The 20,580-nt window shown below is 45.0% G+C and overlaps 1 protein-coding gene across 6 annotated transcripts in view; it reads left to right on the top strand.

The window, feature by feature from the left end:
• MVB12B (multivesicular body subunit 12B) overlaps positions 1 to 20,580 on the top strand; it is a 223,483-nt gene that overhangs the window by 196,045 nt on the left and 6,858 nt on the right. For 3 of the 6 annotated variants that reach the window (XM_077145119.1, XM_077145091.1, XM_077145112.1), the window contains 2 exons: positions 5,533 to 5,588; positions 8,281 to 8,707. In XM_077145119.1, coding sequence (XP_077001234.1) covers positions 5,533 to 5,588; positions 8,281 to 8,508 — 284 coding nt within the window. In that variant the 3' untranslated portion in view covers positions 8,509 to 8,707. The other 3 variants (XM_077145102.1, XM_077145095.1, XR_013169342.1) reach the window with 3 other exon arrangements.

A 20,580-nucleotide genomic window follows, 5' to 3' on the forward strand; every position in this document is an offset into this window, starting at 1 on the left:
AAAATCTAGTCTAACCAGTTATGGATTCTCCTAAATTTAACATTCTCTAACTATATTTATGCATCTAAATAACCCACATAGATCACATGAAAACTTTTGTTAAATGTCTTACTGATATCCACGTTCTTTCAGCCTACCATTATCTTTGATACACCGATTTTGAGAATAAATGAAATTTGGTTAGCACATCATCTGTTTAACAGACTCTTCCTGGCCCTGGTCATTCTTGCTTCCCTTTTAAGGGATTCCATGCATTGGTGTGAAGTGCGTTCGTGAGAGCAGCCTATTGCTCTTGAGCCACCTCCCACTCGGGAGCTTCAGCCCACATGGTCCTGTGTTCTCCTCTTTCTTTTCCTCTGATTTTGTAAAATCTATTTTCTACAAGAATAGAAAGACCATCTGACTAGGCCCATCTTTTTATCATGAACTCTAAGATAAAGTAGTAATTTATCATAAGGTTATTGTCCCCCTAACCTCACCAGACAACTCCTTCTTACATTCAGAATTAGGTCCTGAGTGGTTCTCCTCACTGTTTCCTCTTGTGCTAAGCCTAGTCATGAGTGCATCAACCTCTTGGCCAAGTGAGTCACCCAAGAGTCCTTGAGGTCCACCTTCACTGCTGTTTCTTCTCAGGCACTTTCAAGAATGCGTCTTCCCTTTATTCTCTCCAAATGGGCTGCCTTGGGTATTGTTCTAGTTTGCTAGCTGCCGGTATTCAGTATACCAGAAACAGAATGGCTTTTTTAAAAGGGGAATTTATTAAGTTGCAAGTCCACAGTTCTAAGGCTGTGAAAAGTCCCAACTAAAGCAAGGCTATAGAAATGTCCAATATAAGGCATCCAGGGAAATATACCTTGGTTCAAGGAGGCTGATGACGTTCAGGGTTTCTCTGTCAACTGGAAAGGCACATAGTGAACATGTTAGCATCTGCTAGCTTTCTCACCTGGCTTCTTGTTTCATGATGTTCCCCTGGGGACATTTTCCTTCTTCCTCTCCAAAGGTCTCTAGTTAAGTGGGCTCTTGTGGCTCTTTCCAAAATGGTTCCCACTTAAAGGGCTCCAGTAAGCAACCCCACCTTGAATGGGTAGAGACATGTCTCCATGGAAATCATCTAATCAAAAGTTTCCACCCACAATTGGATGCGTTAAATCTCCATGGAAACAATCAAAAAGCCCCCAGCCAGCAATATTGAATGAGGATTAAAGGACATGGCTCTTCTGGGGTCCAACACAGATTCAAACCTGCACAGGTATGTCCCCATATGATATCACTTCTGGTCTTCTTGCCATTAGCCTCCTCTGGAAGTTTTTCTGTGAAGAAATTACCTTTGAGCCTACCCATGGACAGGAAGTTATACCTCATACACATACCTTGTTGTGCTCACGTGGGGAGAGATTATTGCCCCAGAACACCCACGGTCCCCAGAAGAGGACTCACCTCTGGAAAGGAGAGAGTGGGAAATTACCTGCATGCTAACAGGAAGTGCCTCTGAATGAAGCTTCCTTCAGGGCCAGGCTTTTTGAAAATGCTGTTCTCTGTGCATATATGTATACATACACATAATGTAAAACTAAAATTCTTTATTCATTACATAAATATATAATATAAAATAGATACTTATATGTAGTATATTATAAATTTATAAATAATTTATATATTATATATACTATATAATACATAAAGCCATTATTTTTGGTATCCAGTTTTACCGGTTACTTTTTTGCTGGGTCTTTTTCTTTTGGGCTCCCACTTTTTTTAAGGCCCTCCAAATCAGATCAGCAAATCTGGGCAAACACAATTTTCTCCATTTCCTATCATAACTGGTGAGACTGGAGTACATCTTTCCAGGAGGTCAAGCTCCCATGGTCCAGAAAACCAATATTAAGAGACCACATATGTTTTCTAGATCTTTCTTTTTCAAAATCGTGACTGTCATTTGGAAAGAGAGATTAAAAACCAACTCTTCCCTCTTTCGGTCTTCCCAGTTCCTAGAGGTGATTCCCAGACTTCTTCCATCTTCAGTTTAGGCCCCAGCAAACCAACTAGTGTGGGTTGCAGTCATCAGGCTCACTCAATCCTCAGAGAACATGCCCAGGCCAGAGCCCTCCTCCCAATTCACCAGATCCATGAACGCAGGGACATTCCCATGGAAGCAGCACCCTCCCCACTCTGGCACAGCCACTGAACCCCTCTGGGCTCCATCCTGTGCTGGGGACATGGTAACACAGAGGTGATGTACTCATGGGCCTGCCCCAGGAAGCTCACTGCTTGGAGATGAGATAGTACCTGGTCCTGGCCAGAAACGCAGAGAGAAAAGAGGAAAGTGCCTCAAGAGGGATCCCCAAGGATGCTAGGGGAGGTTTCCGAGGGGACAGCCTCAAGAAAGGCTCCCTGTTGGAAAGGCACTCTAGGTGCGGTCCCAGAACGATGGCTGGGGTATAACATAGAGGGATGACAGGGAAAAGCATCCATGAAATGTGAGGCAGTGCAAGGCTTTAAATTCCAGTCTAGATCCTATCTTGGAAATGCTTCCAGTTCTCTGCCCTTTTGAGCCACAGGCATGACTTGACAGGTTCTTTCTGGAGAAGAAGAAACTTCTCTCCTTCTCTTCTTGGCCCCTACTGCTACCCAAGTTTCATTTCCCAGCATTATCAGATCTTTGCAGATCATCTTGCCACCTTTTGAAATGCATGTTCTCTAAACTTACCCTGACATTTAGATTTAAATAACCATCACCAGTGAGATGGAATTCTTCACCATATTGTATCAAAAACCCACACACTAATAAAGTATTGAAAACATCAAAGGCAGAAAGCCAAGTGGTCAGTCAGTAGGTTCTGAGCTTGGTGATGTGTGCTGAAGTTGTGCTTATTGACAGCCCTCACCAGTCATTCATTCAGTATACTTACTGTGCACTTACTATTTCCAAGGCACTGTGTAAGTGCAATCGGAGGTACCAAGAGGACTCTGACATGGACCCTACCATCTGTCTAGTAGGCAGAGAGAAGCTGTGGAAGCAGTTGGGTGGGCATAAACATGTATAGAGCAGAAAGTGACACAGGCCATGATGGAAGCAAAAACAGTGGGCTTTGGGAAGTTAATGGAGAGGTAAAGTGAACTGGAGCACCTACTGCTTGACTTTGGTTGCCAGGAGGAGGGTGGTGCTTTAATAGTAAGAGGGAAGTCCAAGGAAAGAACAGATTTGGAGAGGAGAGGGTAATGGGTCTGATTCTGGACTATGGGCATGCATACTTCTTAGTCTCTGGTTCTATCAGAAAGAACTTATAGAAGGGCCATCCCAGAGACTAAAAGACACATAATTGTCATCAAAACATGGATGGCCATAATGTGGAAAAAACTGCAAATCTGTTCTAAGAAATTATTCTTTCTATTCTAGATCTAGATTCTGTTTAGATCTAATGGAAGGGCCATTGGCTTTAGAGTCCCTGCTTCCTGCTTGTGTGACCTCAGCAAGCTGCCTACCTTCTCTGATCCTCTGCTCCACAAACTATAAAATGATCAGAAATGATGTGATGTCACATGCCCAGTCTGTCTCAGCTGTTCTGGAAGGGGGTTAGGGAGTCAGACTGCAGTGTGGGGATGAGCACTGACTCACAGCCTACACTGGGAAGATGGTGGCAGGTGCCCCTGGTTGGGTCTTGGGCAGGACTTGGTTCTACCCTCTCTAGAGGCTTGATGGTTTTTGAGGATCCTCTATTCACCAAGGATTTTTTTACAGCTGTAGATGAGCATGCAAGCTTAGGTGCTCAGATCTCTCACTAGTATGTTTTAATGTGTATACACTGTGTAAGATTACTTGGAGAGTTTTCTCCATTCCTCCTTTCTGGGAAAATTGTCCACACCAATCTCAGCCCTTAGTCCATTCTCTTCTGGGCAGTTCACAGCAGGTTGCAGGGATGCCTGTGTTGGGAGACGGCTTTTGACCACAAATGTCTCTGTGAGAGCCGGGCAGCCAGGCTTTGGACAGCAGCCTTCAAAAGAGAGGGGAGGGTTCCACTCTAACAGCTGGGGCCAGCTGTGCTATTTCTTTCATTTCAAATTTAACAGAGAAGGTTTTATTCTTTTTCCTGAAATAAATTATGAGCATAGCTTAAGATGATATATTTGATTTATCTTGCTAATCTGAGAGGATTTGTCCCAGGTTTCTTTTCTTTCCTTTTTTCTTTCTTTTCTTCTTTCTGCTTCTGCTGCTCTTCTTTCTTAGGACTGAAAAAACTGTTCACCAGTTAATATACCAGACGTTAGAAGAAGTTGAATGAAGCTTCGGATGTCATTTCCCAACGTACCCACTTCCCAGGGCTTCTGTAATAGTCCATTTCTTCCTAAAGCCACCATTTGCTAGAAAACCCTTGCTTGCCCTCAGGGTGAGGCCTCTCTCCCATTGTGGGGCTGTAGGTCCCCGGCACAAACAGCTGGGACCAGTGACACTGGGTTTGGCCTTTGCTCATTGCTGACTTGACTCAGACCTATTGGAGAAGCCAGACACCAGAAGTCTCTGTCCATCTCAGCAGCCTGCTTGGCTGCCAAGTGCATCGCGTTTTGTCAGAGACGACCTGTTTCCCCTATGTGCCAAGGTTTCTACCACTGAGTGTGTTGTCAGAGTCCTCCTTTCTAATGTTATAATTAATAAAGAGTGCTTATCCTGTGACAAAAGTGCTAGTGGATTCAAGCTCTAGGTTATGTTTTTCTCAGTGTGCCTTTGATGATGATGGCCTGAGGACACAGTGGAAAAGAAGTGGTTTTGCTTAGCTTTCCCAGCATGACTGAGCTGTACCATTGGCTCCTCAGCTTTTTCATGTGTTTGGTAGCCATCCCATGCCCTTTCCCTCATGTTTCTTGTTAAAGCTGTGCAGACAGCCCATGCAGACTGGGAACTAAGTGAATGAGCTTTAGCAGTGGTGGCCTGCAGCCCCCACGCATTGTGCATTCTCTGCCCCAGTACTGAACGGGGTACTTCACACACATTACTTCCAACTCTCACAGCAGCCCTTCAACCTCCATGGTCCAGTCTCATTTTAAATGTAACCGTGGCCGGGATTCAAACCCAGTCTGTCTGACTCCAAAACTATTCTTTCCTCCAAATTAGACTTTTTCCAGGAACCTGACAGCCTGGGATATGATCAGTCTTAGCTTCAAGTCTGTCATGGACAGTCCTAGTGAACTTGCCCACACCCACATTCTCACAGAGTGCAGTTTTATCCCCTCAGTCCCCTCGTGTCTCCCTGTCCTCACAGATTGGAGACCAGCTTCCTGGGTGTGGGTTCTAGCTCCTCCTCTGTTCCTAGAGCTCTCATCTGCACATCTGGCTGGGGTTCAGGGCACAGGGGAGCAGGGAGGTGTCTACTGCTCTCCTAGTGCTCTACATTCCTGGGAGTGGAGGCGGTACCTGCTCTCACCACCATGCTATACACCTGCCGGCCCCAGCCAGTGATGGCCTGTGTTGATGTCATAGTTACCGGACCTCAGACGTGTCTACAGTGCTATTTTCTCTCTTTTTTTCTTCTTTTGCAGCAATGGATGGTGTGCCTTTTATGATTTCAGAGAAGTTTTCTTGTGTTCCAGAAAGTGTAAGTTTTATATGTGATTGCCCTTCCCTTCTGCAAGTCCCAGCCTGAAACTCTCCCTCCCTCTTGATCTGCCATTCTTGTGGCCCTAACCCTCCCCATCTCTGTTGGAGTGACTCCTACTTGAGCATTTTCTCTTTCTTTGGAAGCTTAGCCCTGCAGTCAGATGACAGTGACTTCTGAGAGCAAGGTGTGTGCCATGTTCATCTCTGTGCCTTTCAGCTAGTGTTTGCACGTATTAGGTACTTGAGAAATGAAAGAAAAGAATAGGTGAGGAGTCGGAGGAAGAGAGACAGACTAACAGACAAACTTAAATGCAGCCAAGCCTTTTCATTTCAAATATGATGCTAAATTTGACTGAATTTCACTGGTTCTTATTTTCTAAGCTCAGTTTCATAATTTTTGTTCTTTTTTATATAACTGTGACAGTTTGCTGCAGATAGGGAGCTGCCTCATTTTCCTGTTACCATTGCTGCATTCCCTGATAATTGTGCGCTCTGCTCTAACACGCAGGCCTCCAGGCGGCAGCCGGGACCCTGCTGGTGCAGAGCACTTTGTGGCCGTGGGTCTCCTGCTCACCACGGGCCAGCAGTAAGCCCATGACACAGATGAGCAAACCGAAGCCCAAGGCAGGCCCACGAACGGTCTTTGGTGACAGAGGAACTAAGTGAGCTGATTGGGAATGAAGGCCAGAATCCAGACCAGGAGAGGGTGCCCACCATTCTCTGTACTCTGTACTGCCCCCCTTTCAACACTCCCCCACTACCATCCCTCCAGCGCTCCCCGGGTCTTCTCTCAGATGGGGCTTTTCCCCCAGGATAGGCGTCGCCCTCCCTCAGCTGTAAGTCCTGGTCCACACCAGCTCAGTAGAGTTGTTTCTGGTTTTTATCCTTTCTGAGAAGTTTGCTTTGAGTAGCTAATAAACATGAAGGCCCCAGTTTGGGCACCAGCTAAAGAATCCGTCAGTGTTTTTCTTGGATCCAGCTTAAAACCACCCGGCTTGCAATTTGACCTGCTCTGTAGTTTCCATTTTCATGAAATATAATAGGCCTCCTCTGAACCCTTCTGGTAAGCAGCTTAATCTTGAAAAATGCTTGTGACGTGACATGCAGAGCATGAGTAACTTCAGCCGCCTTCACTTGGCCGCGTTGCCATGGAGACGCTGGCGCCTCTCCCACCCGTTCCCTTGGAGAGACTGCTCTGTCCTGCTTACCAGTTCCAATCGGGAAAGTTTAGTGGGGTAGTTACAGCCTAATGATACAACAGCTGGACCTCTGCTGGATCCCAGGCAGCGCAGGCAGAGCAGGCAGGCATCCTCCATCCCCATACCGCTCAGGCCAACAGCACAGAGAGAGCCAAACAGTTTTGTGGCCACTGGCAGGGTGGCCCCAGGAGTTATGTGTCTAATTCAGTGGCCCTGTCCCAAGAGTGCATTCACAAATGTGCTGCTGCCTGGCATTGCCGACTCAGCAGGTATGCATGGCATACATACTTCAGGCCAAGCCCTTCAGCATATGTTTTCTCATCTGACCCTCACAACAGCACAGCAAGTAGGGATTGCTTGTGCTGCTTTTTAACAGGCGAGGAGATGATGACGTGATTTAACCTGAGGTTGTATCATTAGGGGCACTGAGCCCGATTTTGAGTCCAGGTCATTAGAGCCTAGATCCAGCCTCCTCCTTCAGCGCATGCCAGAAATGCCCACTGGCTGAGTTCAGCTGGTTTGGGGCCTACAGAGGTTGCAGCTCTTGTTCCTGCCTCTGTGCTGTAGTTCGGTTTCTGAACTGCTCATCCAATTTCACTTGCTCATCCCAGGCCACCAACTGCAGGGTGTGGGCTGCAGGCTGTACATGGCCCTCCTGGGAATACCAAACACTAGCGGGCACAGAGGGGACTCAGACCAGAGGCCTTGCATGCAGGATTCCCTCTGCTCTCTCATCCATGTATTGCAGCCCAGTCTACTCTGGGTCTCCGGCTGGCTCTCAGTGCCACATGTATTTGATTATTCATATTGTCTGTGAAAAGCAAGCATTTTCATAAGAAAGTTCCCTATCTTTGTAAAATTGTAGAAACATCCATTAAAATGCAATGTTATAATTTTTTCACCACCATTGATTTCTGAAATGATAATGGATGGGCCGTTATTACATTCATCTTACATTTTCAAAGACCTCAAACGTACACCAGCTTCTCTGAATACCAAGGAGCCCTGGGCAGGAGACTCACCAGCCCCACCACTTGAAATTCCACAGACCCCTTGCCACCATCTAAACACAGTGGTCGGGGGGCCTCTGGTGAACATCTTGAGCACCTCCATCCCCATAGCTACAGAAAGAGAGCACAGCAGGCCAGCTTTTTATTTTGACATGGAGAGGAGCGAGGCAGAAGTTGATTGGTGACAGTCACTGTCTTACAGGAGGACTGTGACCCTGCTGGGTGTGGCAGACAGAAGCCCAAGCAGGGCCCATACGCCAGGAGGGACCTCCCCTTACTGACAGCCGTGTTTTCTTGAAGTATGCTCATTACTTGTCCATTTATCTTCCCTAATGATTAGAGAGTTACACTGACATTTGACGTCTTGTGTTTTCTGTGGAAAGGAGAGGGAGGAAATGTTAGATCACAGAGGCAGTTTGAGACTTCACAACTATTGCACATAAAAACAAATGTTAGAGGGTGACTTGGACTGTATTTTCAGGTGCAGCCCTTTGACCTCTTGGGAATCACCATCAAATCTCTGGCAGAAATTGAGAAAGAGGTAAGTAGGCCGCCCAGATGGGGCCGGTGGAGCCTCAGCTGTCACTTGCTCACTCACCCCGGGATCTCTCAGCCCCTCAAGGGTCCAGTCCAGGAGCAGAAAGGGCCGAGTCTTAGGCAGGCCCTTCTGAGAAAAACACTTTATTTCTCTCAAATTTATTTCTTTTAAAAAGAAACTCACTTTTAATATATTTATTACTTTGAGTCAAATATGATTGACGTTTCCTTATCTTCTCTAAAGTCAGAAGGTTTTAAGTGATGGACAGAACAATCAATTCTACTTCATTTCTAACAATGCCCTGGCTTAGACACAGTGGAGGTTGGGGGACAGGCCTGAGAATGACTTCTCCTCCTCCTGTTTTACCTTGTGCCTCTATTAGGATTTAGATGAAGGATCTGGATACATTCAGTTGTACTTGATTCGCTAAGTCCCATTTGGCAGCAGCCTGGCTTGAAATAGTTGGAATGTTTTCCTAATAAAAAAGGAAGAAATCCAAGATTGAAGTATATATGATAACTCTGAAGAAAGAGATCTGAGATAATGGAATCAAACTAGAGGTCAGATTTGTCAGTGTTTTCCCTATTTTCATAAGACAGCATTAGAGTGTGCATGTCTTTTTTTTTTTATGTATAGAGGGTTTTTAAGCAGTCACATGTTTGCAGCCAGCTCTCCTCTGAGAGGAACATTTGTCTCCAAGATGGAAGTGGTAGAACCATTTCAATATTCTCAGTTCCTTTGGGTTTTCTCTTGTGTACTCAGCTAGCAGAAGTAGGTTGCATTATTGAAAGATGGCTGAAATCAAGGAAAATTGAATCAATGTAGTACAACAAATTTCTAAACCTGTCACAGCAAAAACAAGACAAAAAAGTACCCCTTTGTCTTTGATTTTCAGTAAATCATAAAAATGAACCTGATTGTCATATATAGATTTTTTGGGCAAGTTAGGGAATAAAGGGCTGGCTGATTCATTAGAAATATGTGTGCATAAAATTCCATGTCTGCCTTTCTCAAGAGAAAGGTAGCTGTGGATGGTTCTGAGGGCAGCCTGTGTGTGAACGACACCCTTGCATGGGGTGCTGTACAAGGCAGAAGGTCAGTGACTCTTTGTGGAAGGCCTTTGAGGGTGGCCTGCTCTGGCTGTAGGTGGTAGAGCAAGGACACCGCATATGACCTGTTTAGGACAGGCAGAGGCATATGGACAGACCCAACCCAGCTTCACCACTGATTGAGGGCAAAACATGTGTCCCCACTTTTTTTAAAATAGAGATAACAGTAGATCCTGTCTCGTGGGGCTTTTGTACATATTAGATGAATGTATGTGCAAAGTACTGCCAGGCAGCAAGTGCCCCTTCCCAGCTGGGTGGGTGTTGCTGAGGTGGCATGGAGCAGCCCTCCACATGGTAAGCTTCCTCTCCCTCCCGCCCTTCTTTGGCCAGCCCACCTGTGGTTCCGAACAGACGCACCATTCACTAAGCACCACCGTGTGCTCAGCTTTGGGCTCGTTCTGCACAGACATTATCCCTGCATCTCACCCCAAGCGACCAAATGGGGCCTGTCTTCTGTCTTGGTGAGGCAGCACTTGCAGCTCTCAGAGGGCAAGTAACTTACCCAAAACAAAATTTAGACCCAGCTGTGTCATACTCCAAATTGTCTCCGTTATGACTTAAAGTCTGTGGCCCTGTGGGCTTCTAGAGTACACCGATGGGGAGAGCGGGCTTTGGAAGTAGGTGGGCTGGGGTCCTCCCCGACTGGGGCCTTGCAGTTACCGGATGGGGTGAAGCAGGTAAGGGTCCCAGCACAGGGCCCAGCAGATGCAGTAGTAACCACTATAAACTTGAATCCCTTCCCCTCTCTAAGAACTAAAATCTGGTCCAGACAATGCGTTTCATTAGACTGCATAGGCCTGATGTCAGGCCTCTAAAGTGTGGCTGCCCCGAGAGAGGCAGCCAAGCCAGGCCTAGGGAAGGACTCGGGAGGGGGAGGCAGCTGCCCTGGATTTGAATCCCACCTTTCCCACTCAGCTTCTCTGAACCTCAGTTACCAAATCTGTAAAATCGGGATAACAGTAACAAAAAATACTACTGGTCTACTACTAGAATTTGTGGGGATTAACTGAAGCAGTACAACGGAGACAGTGGTAAATTGCTTACAGCAGTACCTGAGGAGCTCTCCTGAGTTCACGTTAACCGCTGCCATTACACATGATCATCACGATCATTGTTCTCATCCACGGGTAGGGAATGTGAGTCAGTGCAAATCCATCCCCTCCTTCACCTCTCATGCTGCCTGTTGCTGGTGGCTGATACGTGTCATCCTGGTTGATGAAGTAGCTTTATTTCTTGTTTTTAGTGATGGGTTGAAAAATAGATCTGTATGCTCTGTGAAGTAAATTAGAGTTAAAGAAAATGTGAGGAAATGGGGAGAGGTTAGAAATATTAAATTAAACCATAACAAATATTATTGCAGACAAGAATGCTGTGGAGCCTTTCATTTAATTTGAAGATTTAAAAGTTTCTTGAGTGCGTTTAATGGTGATTAGTATGTTGTTATCCATATACTTTGGTGAATGGGTTCCTTCTTCTGCAACAATATCAGAGGATTTTCTTCATAAATAAACCGGAAGTTTGCTCCTTTTGGCACTGAAGTCAGCAGTGGTCATTGGAGTTGGAGGCAAGAGAAGAAACTGTGCCTACCACCCACTGGCCTCTACTCTTGGGCTCAGTGTGTTTCACCCCAGAGCAGGCTGGGTATCCCTGTGGTCAGGATGATTTTGCTTTTGTTTCTTTCCATTCCTGAGGAGTCTGCTACTTGGGGGCGGGGGGCAGAAGAGATGAGCCATGTGCTTGGGGAAAGGAGCTGGGGGCAGAGGGATCTCAGCTCTGATACGTGCTTTGCTCATTGTAAACCCCTGTATTTTATACATTCTACCAAAAAAAATAAAAATAAAAATAAAGGTGGGAAGGCTGCCTTTGGATTCAGGGGCACAGACACATGACCCACATGCCCCCCTGTCCGTCTACACACCTCTCTGGGTCTCTACTGCGATGCCTCAGCACAGTGGGAAGAGCCCAGCATCGAGAGAGACTGCTATGTGCTGGGCAAGGGCCTCTCTCCCCTCTCCCTTTGCACCTAGTGGAAGGTAAGCGGTGCCACCCCATTTTATAGGAGAAACCTGGGCTCAAAGGTTAAGTGACTTGCCAGAATCCCATGGTAGAAATGGAGCCAGCCACTCATCCCTGAGATAAAAAGGGACTGAGTGTGACCCGTGGCCTGCAGCAGTCCTCACACTAGTGAGTGGCCCCAGCTTTAAAATGAAGTAGCAAGGCATGCCCCTGAAGACCAGTACATTGTTCTGCTTCATCATGTCTGTCCAGAAGTGGGGTAGGTTTGCTCTCCTGCCGGCTGTACTTACTTTGCCCTGCCTGGGGGATGTCTCTGTTTTCGAGCCAGCACCCTGTTACCGCCATTACTACCCCATGAATGAACCCCATGACCCTGTCAGTCTTGAGCCACGGTGATTAGGGACAGGAGTGGGAGAGCCTCAGATAAATGCCAGCAAACAAAGAGAACAGACAGACCAGCATGGGCCAAGGAGAACTGCCCTATAGCAGGGCTCGCAGTGGCCTGAGGCTGCACAAGCCCAGGAATTGTCTGGGACTGAGAAACAGATGGAAAGAACCAAGGTATTACCCAATTTGGGCAAAACTCCAGTCCCCCCCAAATCATCGCAAGCTCAAGGGCGAGCTCAGTCTCAGTAGCCAGAGAGGCCTGAAGAGCAGGAAGTGGGGACGTGCCCTCACTGGCCTCGTGGCTGGCATGTGGAACAGAGCAGCATGTCCCATCAGTGGTTGTCACTGGGGGTCTTCAGGGATGTTGTGGACTGTAGACAGTGGGAGCCACACGGCTTATTGAGGAGAGCACTGATTTGAGTCCAGGTGCTTGGAGTAGGATACTAAATCTGCCACTTATGTTTGACTCTGGGGCAAAGTCGTTTACCTTCTCCCAGCTTCAGGTTCCTCAAGTGGAGTGCAGTGCAGCCTGATTAAACCACCCCGCAGGCTTCACCCTCAAACACCCTACAATTGGCAAACCACTGCTTAGATTGTGCTGGTGTTGCATTAACTGGGATTTCCTGGGTAGTTGTGGTATGGGAAAGACACCCAAGGTAGCTCATGTTTTAAGACTAAAATCAGTGTGCCTACCATCAAGTAGATTTTGCCCCCCAAAAAAGGCAAAACTCTTCACAACTCATAAATACTCTCTGGTGCTGTGGTTTGTTGACAACTAACAAAGCCGGGATTAGTAAAGAAGTTCAGTCTTTAAATCTGGTCACTCTTGGCTCCCATCCGTGGCTCCTTGTCTTCCAGCAGCCTCCACCCTCCTGCCACCCATGGCATGTGTGAATTAGTCAGAAGCGGGAGACTAACCATCCACCTGGGCCTTGGGCGCTTCATTCTTGGGAGGGAACGAGGGAAGGAGCTGGCCATTGGAATGGAAACGCCTTCTGACCCTGTCTCCAGCCTGTCCCCAGCCCCAGGGTCTGGACAGCAGTGGCTCTGGAAGAGGGAGGTGAGGAGTGACTATGTGAGGCTGTGTCCCAATGAAGCCTTATTGTTTTCCCCATTGTCTAAACAAAAGGTTTGCTCTGTTCAGGAGTTGGGAAAAGTGTAATCTCACAGCCCTGTGATGAAGCATCTCCTCTCGGAGTGCGAAGATGGGCATATAAATATTCTCCATCTCTGCCGCTCTTTATTTCCCTTGTAAGCAGTCGCCCCATTTCTCCAGTTGATGGATTCTCCATCACAGCCAGGGCGGGAGTTCCTGAGCTCTGCAGCCCAGGTGGCAGCTTCTAAAATAATGCCCATGTCTTGGTTGCCTTTACTCGGGGCCTCTTTATCCCCTCTCCCTGCCCACCTCCCCACCCTGCCCTGTAACCCATCCCTCTAGGCCCCCCTCCCCCACAAACCGCACCATCCCTTATCTCGAAGAATGATGGCCAGGAGACACTGGCCTTGCTAGGAATTTCAGGCTGCATGCACAACATCCTCTGAGCCTTTGAAAAATAGGAGTCAAGATTTCCGATGATGAAATAGGCATAAGGTAAGTGAGAAGTCCAGAGAGCCAACGAGCACCGCAAAAAGCCATTTCCCCACCTGCTGCCCATCTCACATGGAAAAACCATGATGCTCACCCTTCCCTTTAGTGGGAGCTGTAGCTGAAAACCTGGCCCATAGAAGCACTCATTTGCCTGCCACGCTTACTGGTGAAACAAACCAGCCTCCATTTTCACTTGACTTTAAAGCTGAAAGACGAGGGAGAGTCTAATTAGTAAAGGGACTATCTAATATTAATCACTCCCTTAAAATTGACAAGGGAGGCAGTTCATTTAACCACTTAATTGCTACAGGTTTTTATGGGCTGCTGTTTGCAGACATATTTAATGAAGAAGTTATAAATCTAAGGGAGCTTAAAATTTTAATTTTATACCTAAATATTTTCCTTGTTCTCATGTTTGTAGTCAATTCTCAAGAGTGTAGTCACGTGGAATGTTCTTTAAATGAACATATTTGCTAACTGGCGTGATTTCAGTTTTTAAAACATTGGTTCCAGCAATTAGGCATTTTTTTCAGTTCCCAAATGACTAGAGAAATTCGTCTTGATTATAATTGCTCTTAGCCACGCATATCTAATTTGTGTCTTTTTAAGTGTTAATTAGTAAACAGTTTGAGCTGACATCTTTATGTGTTTGTATGTTGAAAAATGGGGCTTATTGCTTATTTAGCTTGGGGCCAATTGCACCAGCATTTTACTTCATGACATTGAGGTGAAATTAATGAAAACATATTTGGCAGTGCAAAGGAAAAAGAATTTTTGAATACAACTTTTGGACATCCACTTTGACTGGTCTTCTGTGGCCTCCTTCAAATCTCAGGTTAGGGTGGGTGTGGGACCTACATACTGCTGAAAAAGTAAGGCAGAAGATCTTTGTATCAGTAATGAAATGGCAGAGTCCCAATTTTATAAAAGCAAAATGTTCATATCCCAGCACAATTGTTCATTCTGTCTACTTTTGGAAAGCTTTCTTGTGCTTTTTAATGTTAACGAATTTTCTGGAGGGAAATGGTCCAGCAACAGAATTTGTGGTCCCTTTGCACCATCTAGTGGTATAGTCTTAAACTGCAACTGAAAATAAGGCAATCTGCTCTCTACCTAAGAGATTCAAAATTTTCACCACCAGAATCCCTTTTAATAATTTGTCCATCAGGAAGCTGAAATGTTTTGGAGAAAGATTCTGCCACTGTATTTACTAAATAAAAGTAGTGAAATAAATAGAAGCTAACCTGTTCTCTTTTTTAATATCGCTCAAAGACATAGAGATGCCAACCAAATTCTTACCGGAGCTAGCACACTTAATTGAAATAATTCCAGCTAAAAAAAAAAGAAGCCTAACAAATTAGTTAAGTGGATGGTCTGTCTAAAGGCACATGTACACTATCTTATGTTTCTTTTGAAATATGAGAAGCAGCTTGGGGACCACCATTTCATAGACTCTTCGGGAGTCTGACCACAGGTTAGGGCCCACCGTTTTATACAGAGTATGTTAGTTATCTTTCCATAAATTGTGGGGGATCTTTTGGGGAGCATTTCATCTCAATCAGCTATACTGCCAATCAGAGTCAGTTCTTTAAAGTCTAGCGTACCTGAGTACAAAGGCCATACATATTTATAAAAATGTAAACATTACAAAGCATGTGAAGTAAAAGGGGAAAGTCCCCCACAGTCCCACTCCTCAGATTTACACACACGTTAATCTAAATGTTAAATAGGCTTACAGGGGCGGGCCACGGTGGCTCAGCAGGTAAGAATGCTTGCCTGCCATGCCAGAGGACCCAGGCTCGATCCCCAGTGCCTGCCCATGTTAAAAAAAAAAAAAAAAAAAAAAATGTTAATGGGCTCACAGCACACAGTATAGTGTGCAGCTTGCTTTTGTACCTACTGGTTTATCTTGCACATCTTTCCATGTCAGTTCACACAAATCTACCTCATTCTTTTTAATGACTATGAGTTGTTCTCTTTTATGATTATACTGTAATTTATTTAACCAATTCACTATTGATTGGCTTTTGAGTTGTTTCCAATTATTTGCTGTTACACTGCTGCAATATATTTTATTGTGCATATGTCTTTGCTCTCCTGTGTCTTTCTTTAAAAGAAAACATATTACCATTTTGCCTCCCAAAAGAATTTCACCATTTAAACTCTCAGCAGTGGTGTATTAGAGTGCTTATATCCGCATCCTCACTCTAAGCATCATTGGTATTTTTGATATTTGACGTAGTTTAATTAATAATCTTTAACTATTTTGAAGATCAAACATCTTTTTTCACATACGTACTGGCTGTTTGTATTTCTTTGTGAATTTCTTCTGTCTGTGTCCATGGCCAATTTTTTCTCTTGGCCTATGTAGGGTTTTCATTCATTTTAAATAGTTCTTTATGTTTTAGAGATAGCAACTCTTTCTCTGTTGCATGTTCAAACACACACATTTTGACCATGCCTTTTTACCTCCTTAATGGTGTGTTCTGCTATACAAATTTTAAAATTTTCATGGGCAATTTTGTCTTTGTTTTTATGTTAGGTTTTGTTTTCCTTCTTGTTTTAGTTAGATTATAAAAATATTCATCCTTATTTTCTTCTCATATTCTAATATTTGAAAATGTTAAATTTTTTCAACTATTTAATCCATCTGAAATTTATTAGAAGAACTAGATCCAACTTTATTTTATCCTAAAGTGTTAGACAGTTTTCTTGACATTTATTAGAGCTCTTTCTTTGGTATATTTTAAATGCCAACTTTATCGTATATAAGTGAATCAGTGGAAACTTTTCTTGATTGTTCTGCTTCATTTTTGTTTTTATATTACCACACTGTTTTGAATCCTATAACTCTATAATAAGCTTTACGATATCCTAGGGTTAATTCCCTCTTGTTCATTTTTTTCCCCCCAGAATTTTCCTAATTATATTAACATGATTATTCTTAAAGCTGCACTTTAGAATCATTTTTTTTTTTGAGAGGGAGGGTGAGGGGGGTGGTCTAAAAAATCTGTTCTAGGCTTTTATTTTTATTTCATTGAGTATATAAATTAATAAAGGAATAAATGACATTTTTATAAGTAGTCTCTCTCTAGATCCAAGAACAAGATCTGTCTCCCGTTTATCCAGGTCTTTGTTTATGTTACTCGGTCGTACAGAATGGTTTTCTTTGTAGACATCCTACACATTTCTTCTTAGGCTATTCCTAGGTGTTTTATGTTTCTGTTGCTCTGTGAACAGGATCTTTTCTCCCATATTTTCTGTTGCTTGTATGTAAAGAAGCTATTGATTTTTTTTTGCATGTTTTTAGAGCCGGTTATCTTACTGACTTCTTATTTCTTATGTTTTTTTCAATGGCTTTTCTTTGATTTCCCAGGCAGGCAGTTCTGTCATCTACAAATACTGATGCCTGCCTCCCCCCTTACAGTATTTATTCCTCCTCCTTTGTGCCTTTGTCTGACACCTTGGCCAGCACATTCAGATCTCTGCACTTCCTTGTCTCGTTTGTGTTTTTAATAGGAAGCTTGTGGTTTCCATATTAACCCATAATGCTGCATTTGGGTTTGCTATGTACACCTTTTTTTTTCAATCTTGTTAAAGAAGTAGCCATCTATTTCTATTTTCCTAAATGTTTTTATCAGGAACAATGGAGGCTTTTGATAAATGTCTTTTAATCATCTATTGAGATGATCATACTTTTTTCTCCACGGGCACATTAATATGGTGGATAATATTAATAGAGTTCCTAATTCTGAGAGTCTTAGAACCACTACCCCCCCTGACTGCCCTTTTTGGTTCTGTCGGCAGCAGTGTCAGCACAGCAGCAGCCACACAGGTTGCTCCCACACCGGCCCAGGGCATTCATCATATAAATAAGAGAATTCGATTAATCTCGTTGAAATGAAGCTGAATCAAAGATGATGTTTGATCATAACCTGCCCTGGTTATGATCATGAATTGTATGCCTGTTTGTGCAAAATGAAACTCAAGATGAATATTTGGTCTTTTGAAAATCCCTCATAAAAAGATTTTTCTATTCTTTTCTTATGATTTGGGAACTCTTATCCCTCAAGTTTTATATAAAGTAATGCAAAAAAAGGGAGGGGGTGGAGAGACCGATGAGAAGGTTGCCTGGCAGGTCTGTAAATAATTAGCACAGGGTCAGAGAGGAAGGAGGGCATCTTCCTAGAGTGACCCCACAACTTCTGGTCTGCCACCCAGAAGTCAGTGCTGAAAATATTTTCTATAAATAACCTAAAAGAGGGAAAATACAATTAAATCTCCATTTTTTTAGGTGATATTCAGGTGAATCATGAACTGCTAAATCAAGGGGTGTTGAGTCCCCAACCTATTTGCATATGCAAAAATGTCATTTATCCCAGTAAAATCAGCTGTCTGTGCACACGCCCTTCCCAGGACCCCAATCAGAGGCTAGCTGCATACGTTCCCTCAGGGTCTGCCAGGCCACTAAGTGAGGCAGGGGCGGGGGAGCAAGACACACTGGTGCCCTTATTAAGCCTGCTGCAATCTCCAGTGCTACCATGAAATATGCTTTCTCCCCTTCTTCTTGAAATTCATGGCTTTTCAGTCTTTTGTTTTCCTACTTTTAATTGCCATGGGTACAGAATTGTTTCACCTTTTGTTAACCTTACCCCATCAACCCCATCCCACATCCCTCCTCTCTCTACCACACGCACATCAACAGGCAGAAAGCTGTCACAGTTATAAAATGGCACTCAGCCAACACTTTGCCTGGTTGGGTGGTTTATAGGGAGTAGTGGGGACCGTGGTGAAATGGAAAGCACACGCCCCTATGAAGGAAGCAGCCTCCACTCTGCTGTCTGAGGCAAGAGTCCAAAATTGTCATATATCCCTGTTGTTTTCTCAGTAGGAGCTGGAAAATATTGGTATTTTGTGTAAAGACACTCAACTTTGTGATGTTTGTAACTATTTTTTAAAACTGTATGAACCTTCAGCTTACAATCTGTGTGAGGAGACATGAACACAAAGCCCACCCAAACTCATAATATCACCCTCACAATGATGTGCTGCCCTGGATGAGCATTATAGTTGGTACTTTACATGCATGGTTTACACCACCACAGATAGGGGCCATCCAGAATTATGCTCAGAGGACTGTGGGAATTCAGAGGACCCCAGAGTCTCTGGCTAGCCGCAGGGCAGGAGGCTGGACCAGCACAGGGCTGCTTTCACAAATGGCTAAAAACAAGAATCAGCCCAAGGACTGAGTTGCTAAGCTGCTTTAGTTTCCAGCTGCTAAAACAAATACCATACAATGGGTTGGTTTAACAGCAGGATTTATTGGCTTTTGAGGCATCAGCAAGACTATCATCTTATCTCCTTTGCTGTGACCTAGTCCTAGAGCCTAACTCATCTTTTCACTCATCCATCCCTCCATCCATCTACCTACCCCCCACTTACCCATTCTGCTGTCCATCCATCCATCTGTCCATCCATCCATTCACCTACTCTGAGCCACTACCTCTACCAGGCTCTGGAGCTGGAAAAAAAGTGGCAGAGACTCTATCCCTACCCTCTGCTTCAGAAGGATATAGAAAGTGGTATGGAAGTCCAGGGGAGTGTGTGATTAGCTCTCACTAAGGGAGGGAGGAAATCTCAGAACAAATGCCCCTTGCACTGGGCCTTAAAGGAAAAGTTGGGCTTTTTCACTCCAAGTAGCAATAGTGTTCTGAACAGAGGAAACAGAATGTGAAAAGACAAAAAGGTGTGAGTGGACCTGGCACATTTAGTAAATGGTGCTTAGCAGGTATAGAAGATCAGAGAAACCATGCATGGGAAAAGAACTCTGCAGAAAATTATTCAAACCTCACAGGACAAGGGGTGCTGGGCTGTGCCACAGGGTGGGAACGTGGCAGTCACTTTACCCACTCCCTGGCCCTTGTCCAGATCCTGGATGGGACGTGCTAAGCCTGGGAAGGCAAGTCTACTTCAGGGCCCCTCATGGGAGTCCAAGGCTCAGAGCAGGAGTCTCTCTGCCCAGTTCTAATCTCACAGGGAAGAGGAGAGGGTAAGTGTGTGCTGATGAGGATTGGTGAAAATGACTTGGAAACATCCGGGTAGCAAAATGAAGGGGCTGGATCCATGGACAGCCCTGCATTCATTTAGCCACTATTTGTTGAGCCCCTCTCTGGGCTGGGTTCCATGCTGGGTGGTGGGGATGGCGCCCAGCCAGACATGGTTCCTGCTACTGGAGCTCACAGCCTGGGGGGAAGAGGAACTAAACCAAGGCCTTCTTGGGGCTGGAAGAGAAGGCTCTGGAATCGTGCAGAGGCCCTAAAATACAAGAGCTGGTGGGACCCTTGGAGATGCCCTTGATCAGCCCCCTGATTTAGTGACTGAGATCTGCACCTGGAACTAGAGCTCAGGACTCCCAGCTTCTGGGTTGCTGCCTTGAGGTTAGAGCACATGAACCCAATGGGAGAGCAAAAATGAAAACACGGAAGTGACTTCCCAAAAAGTTTGCAGGAACCCATGCCCACCCCACTGTGAGTCATTGTGGGACACTGATCAGAGCATCCATTTGTGACGTGGCACCTAACGTTGACAACCCAGAGCCACATGGAGACCTCAGCTTGTCCTGGACCTCACCTGGCCTCAGGCCGCGTACCCTCTCTAAGTCTTGGTTACTCCCCTGTAAGGAGGAAGAGAACAGCACCATTTCGCCAATTCGTATGGGACCTGATGGGTCCCAGGGCTCAGCACCTGGGAGACTCAGGAACTGGGGCTTCTGCCACTTTCACTTTATTAGCATTCTCAAGGGGTAATCCATGAGCCCTGAGCTCCACCCCTGCGGTGTGTTCTCTCAGATTGAACAGGTTGAACAAGGTATTCTCATCTCTGAGAAATTCTAGAACCTCCTTGTCGTCGGAGGAGGGTGGTCCTAGCTTTCTGTATCCCTTGGCATGCAGGTCTGGAGGTGAACAGCCCTTCCTCCATGCAAAGCAGCTTACATACATTTTGGGACCCTGTCTTCCACCTTGCATCCAGTTTTTCACACGTCTCTGGCAACCATAATCCAGACATGAAACAAAGGATTCTTGTGGGAAAAATATAAGGAGACTCAAACCACAAGTGCCATGTGACCTCAGGCTCTTCCCTTCC

This window comes from Tamandua tetradactyla, chromosome 2 (assembly GCF_023851605.1).
Source record: "Tamandua tetradactyla isolate mTamTet1 chromosome 2, mTamTet1.pri, whole genome shotgun sequence".
In the NCBI taxonomy this organism is placed as follows: domain Eukaryota; kingdom Metazoa; phylum Chordata; class Mammalia; order Pilosa; family Myrmecophagidae; genus Tamandua; species Tamandua tetradactyla.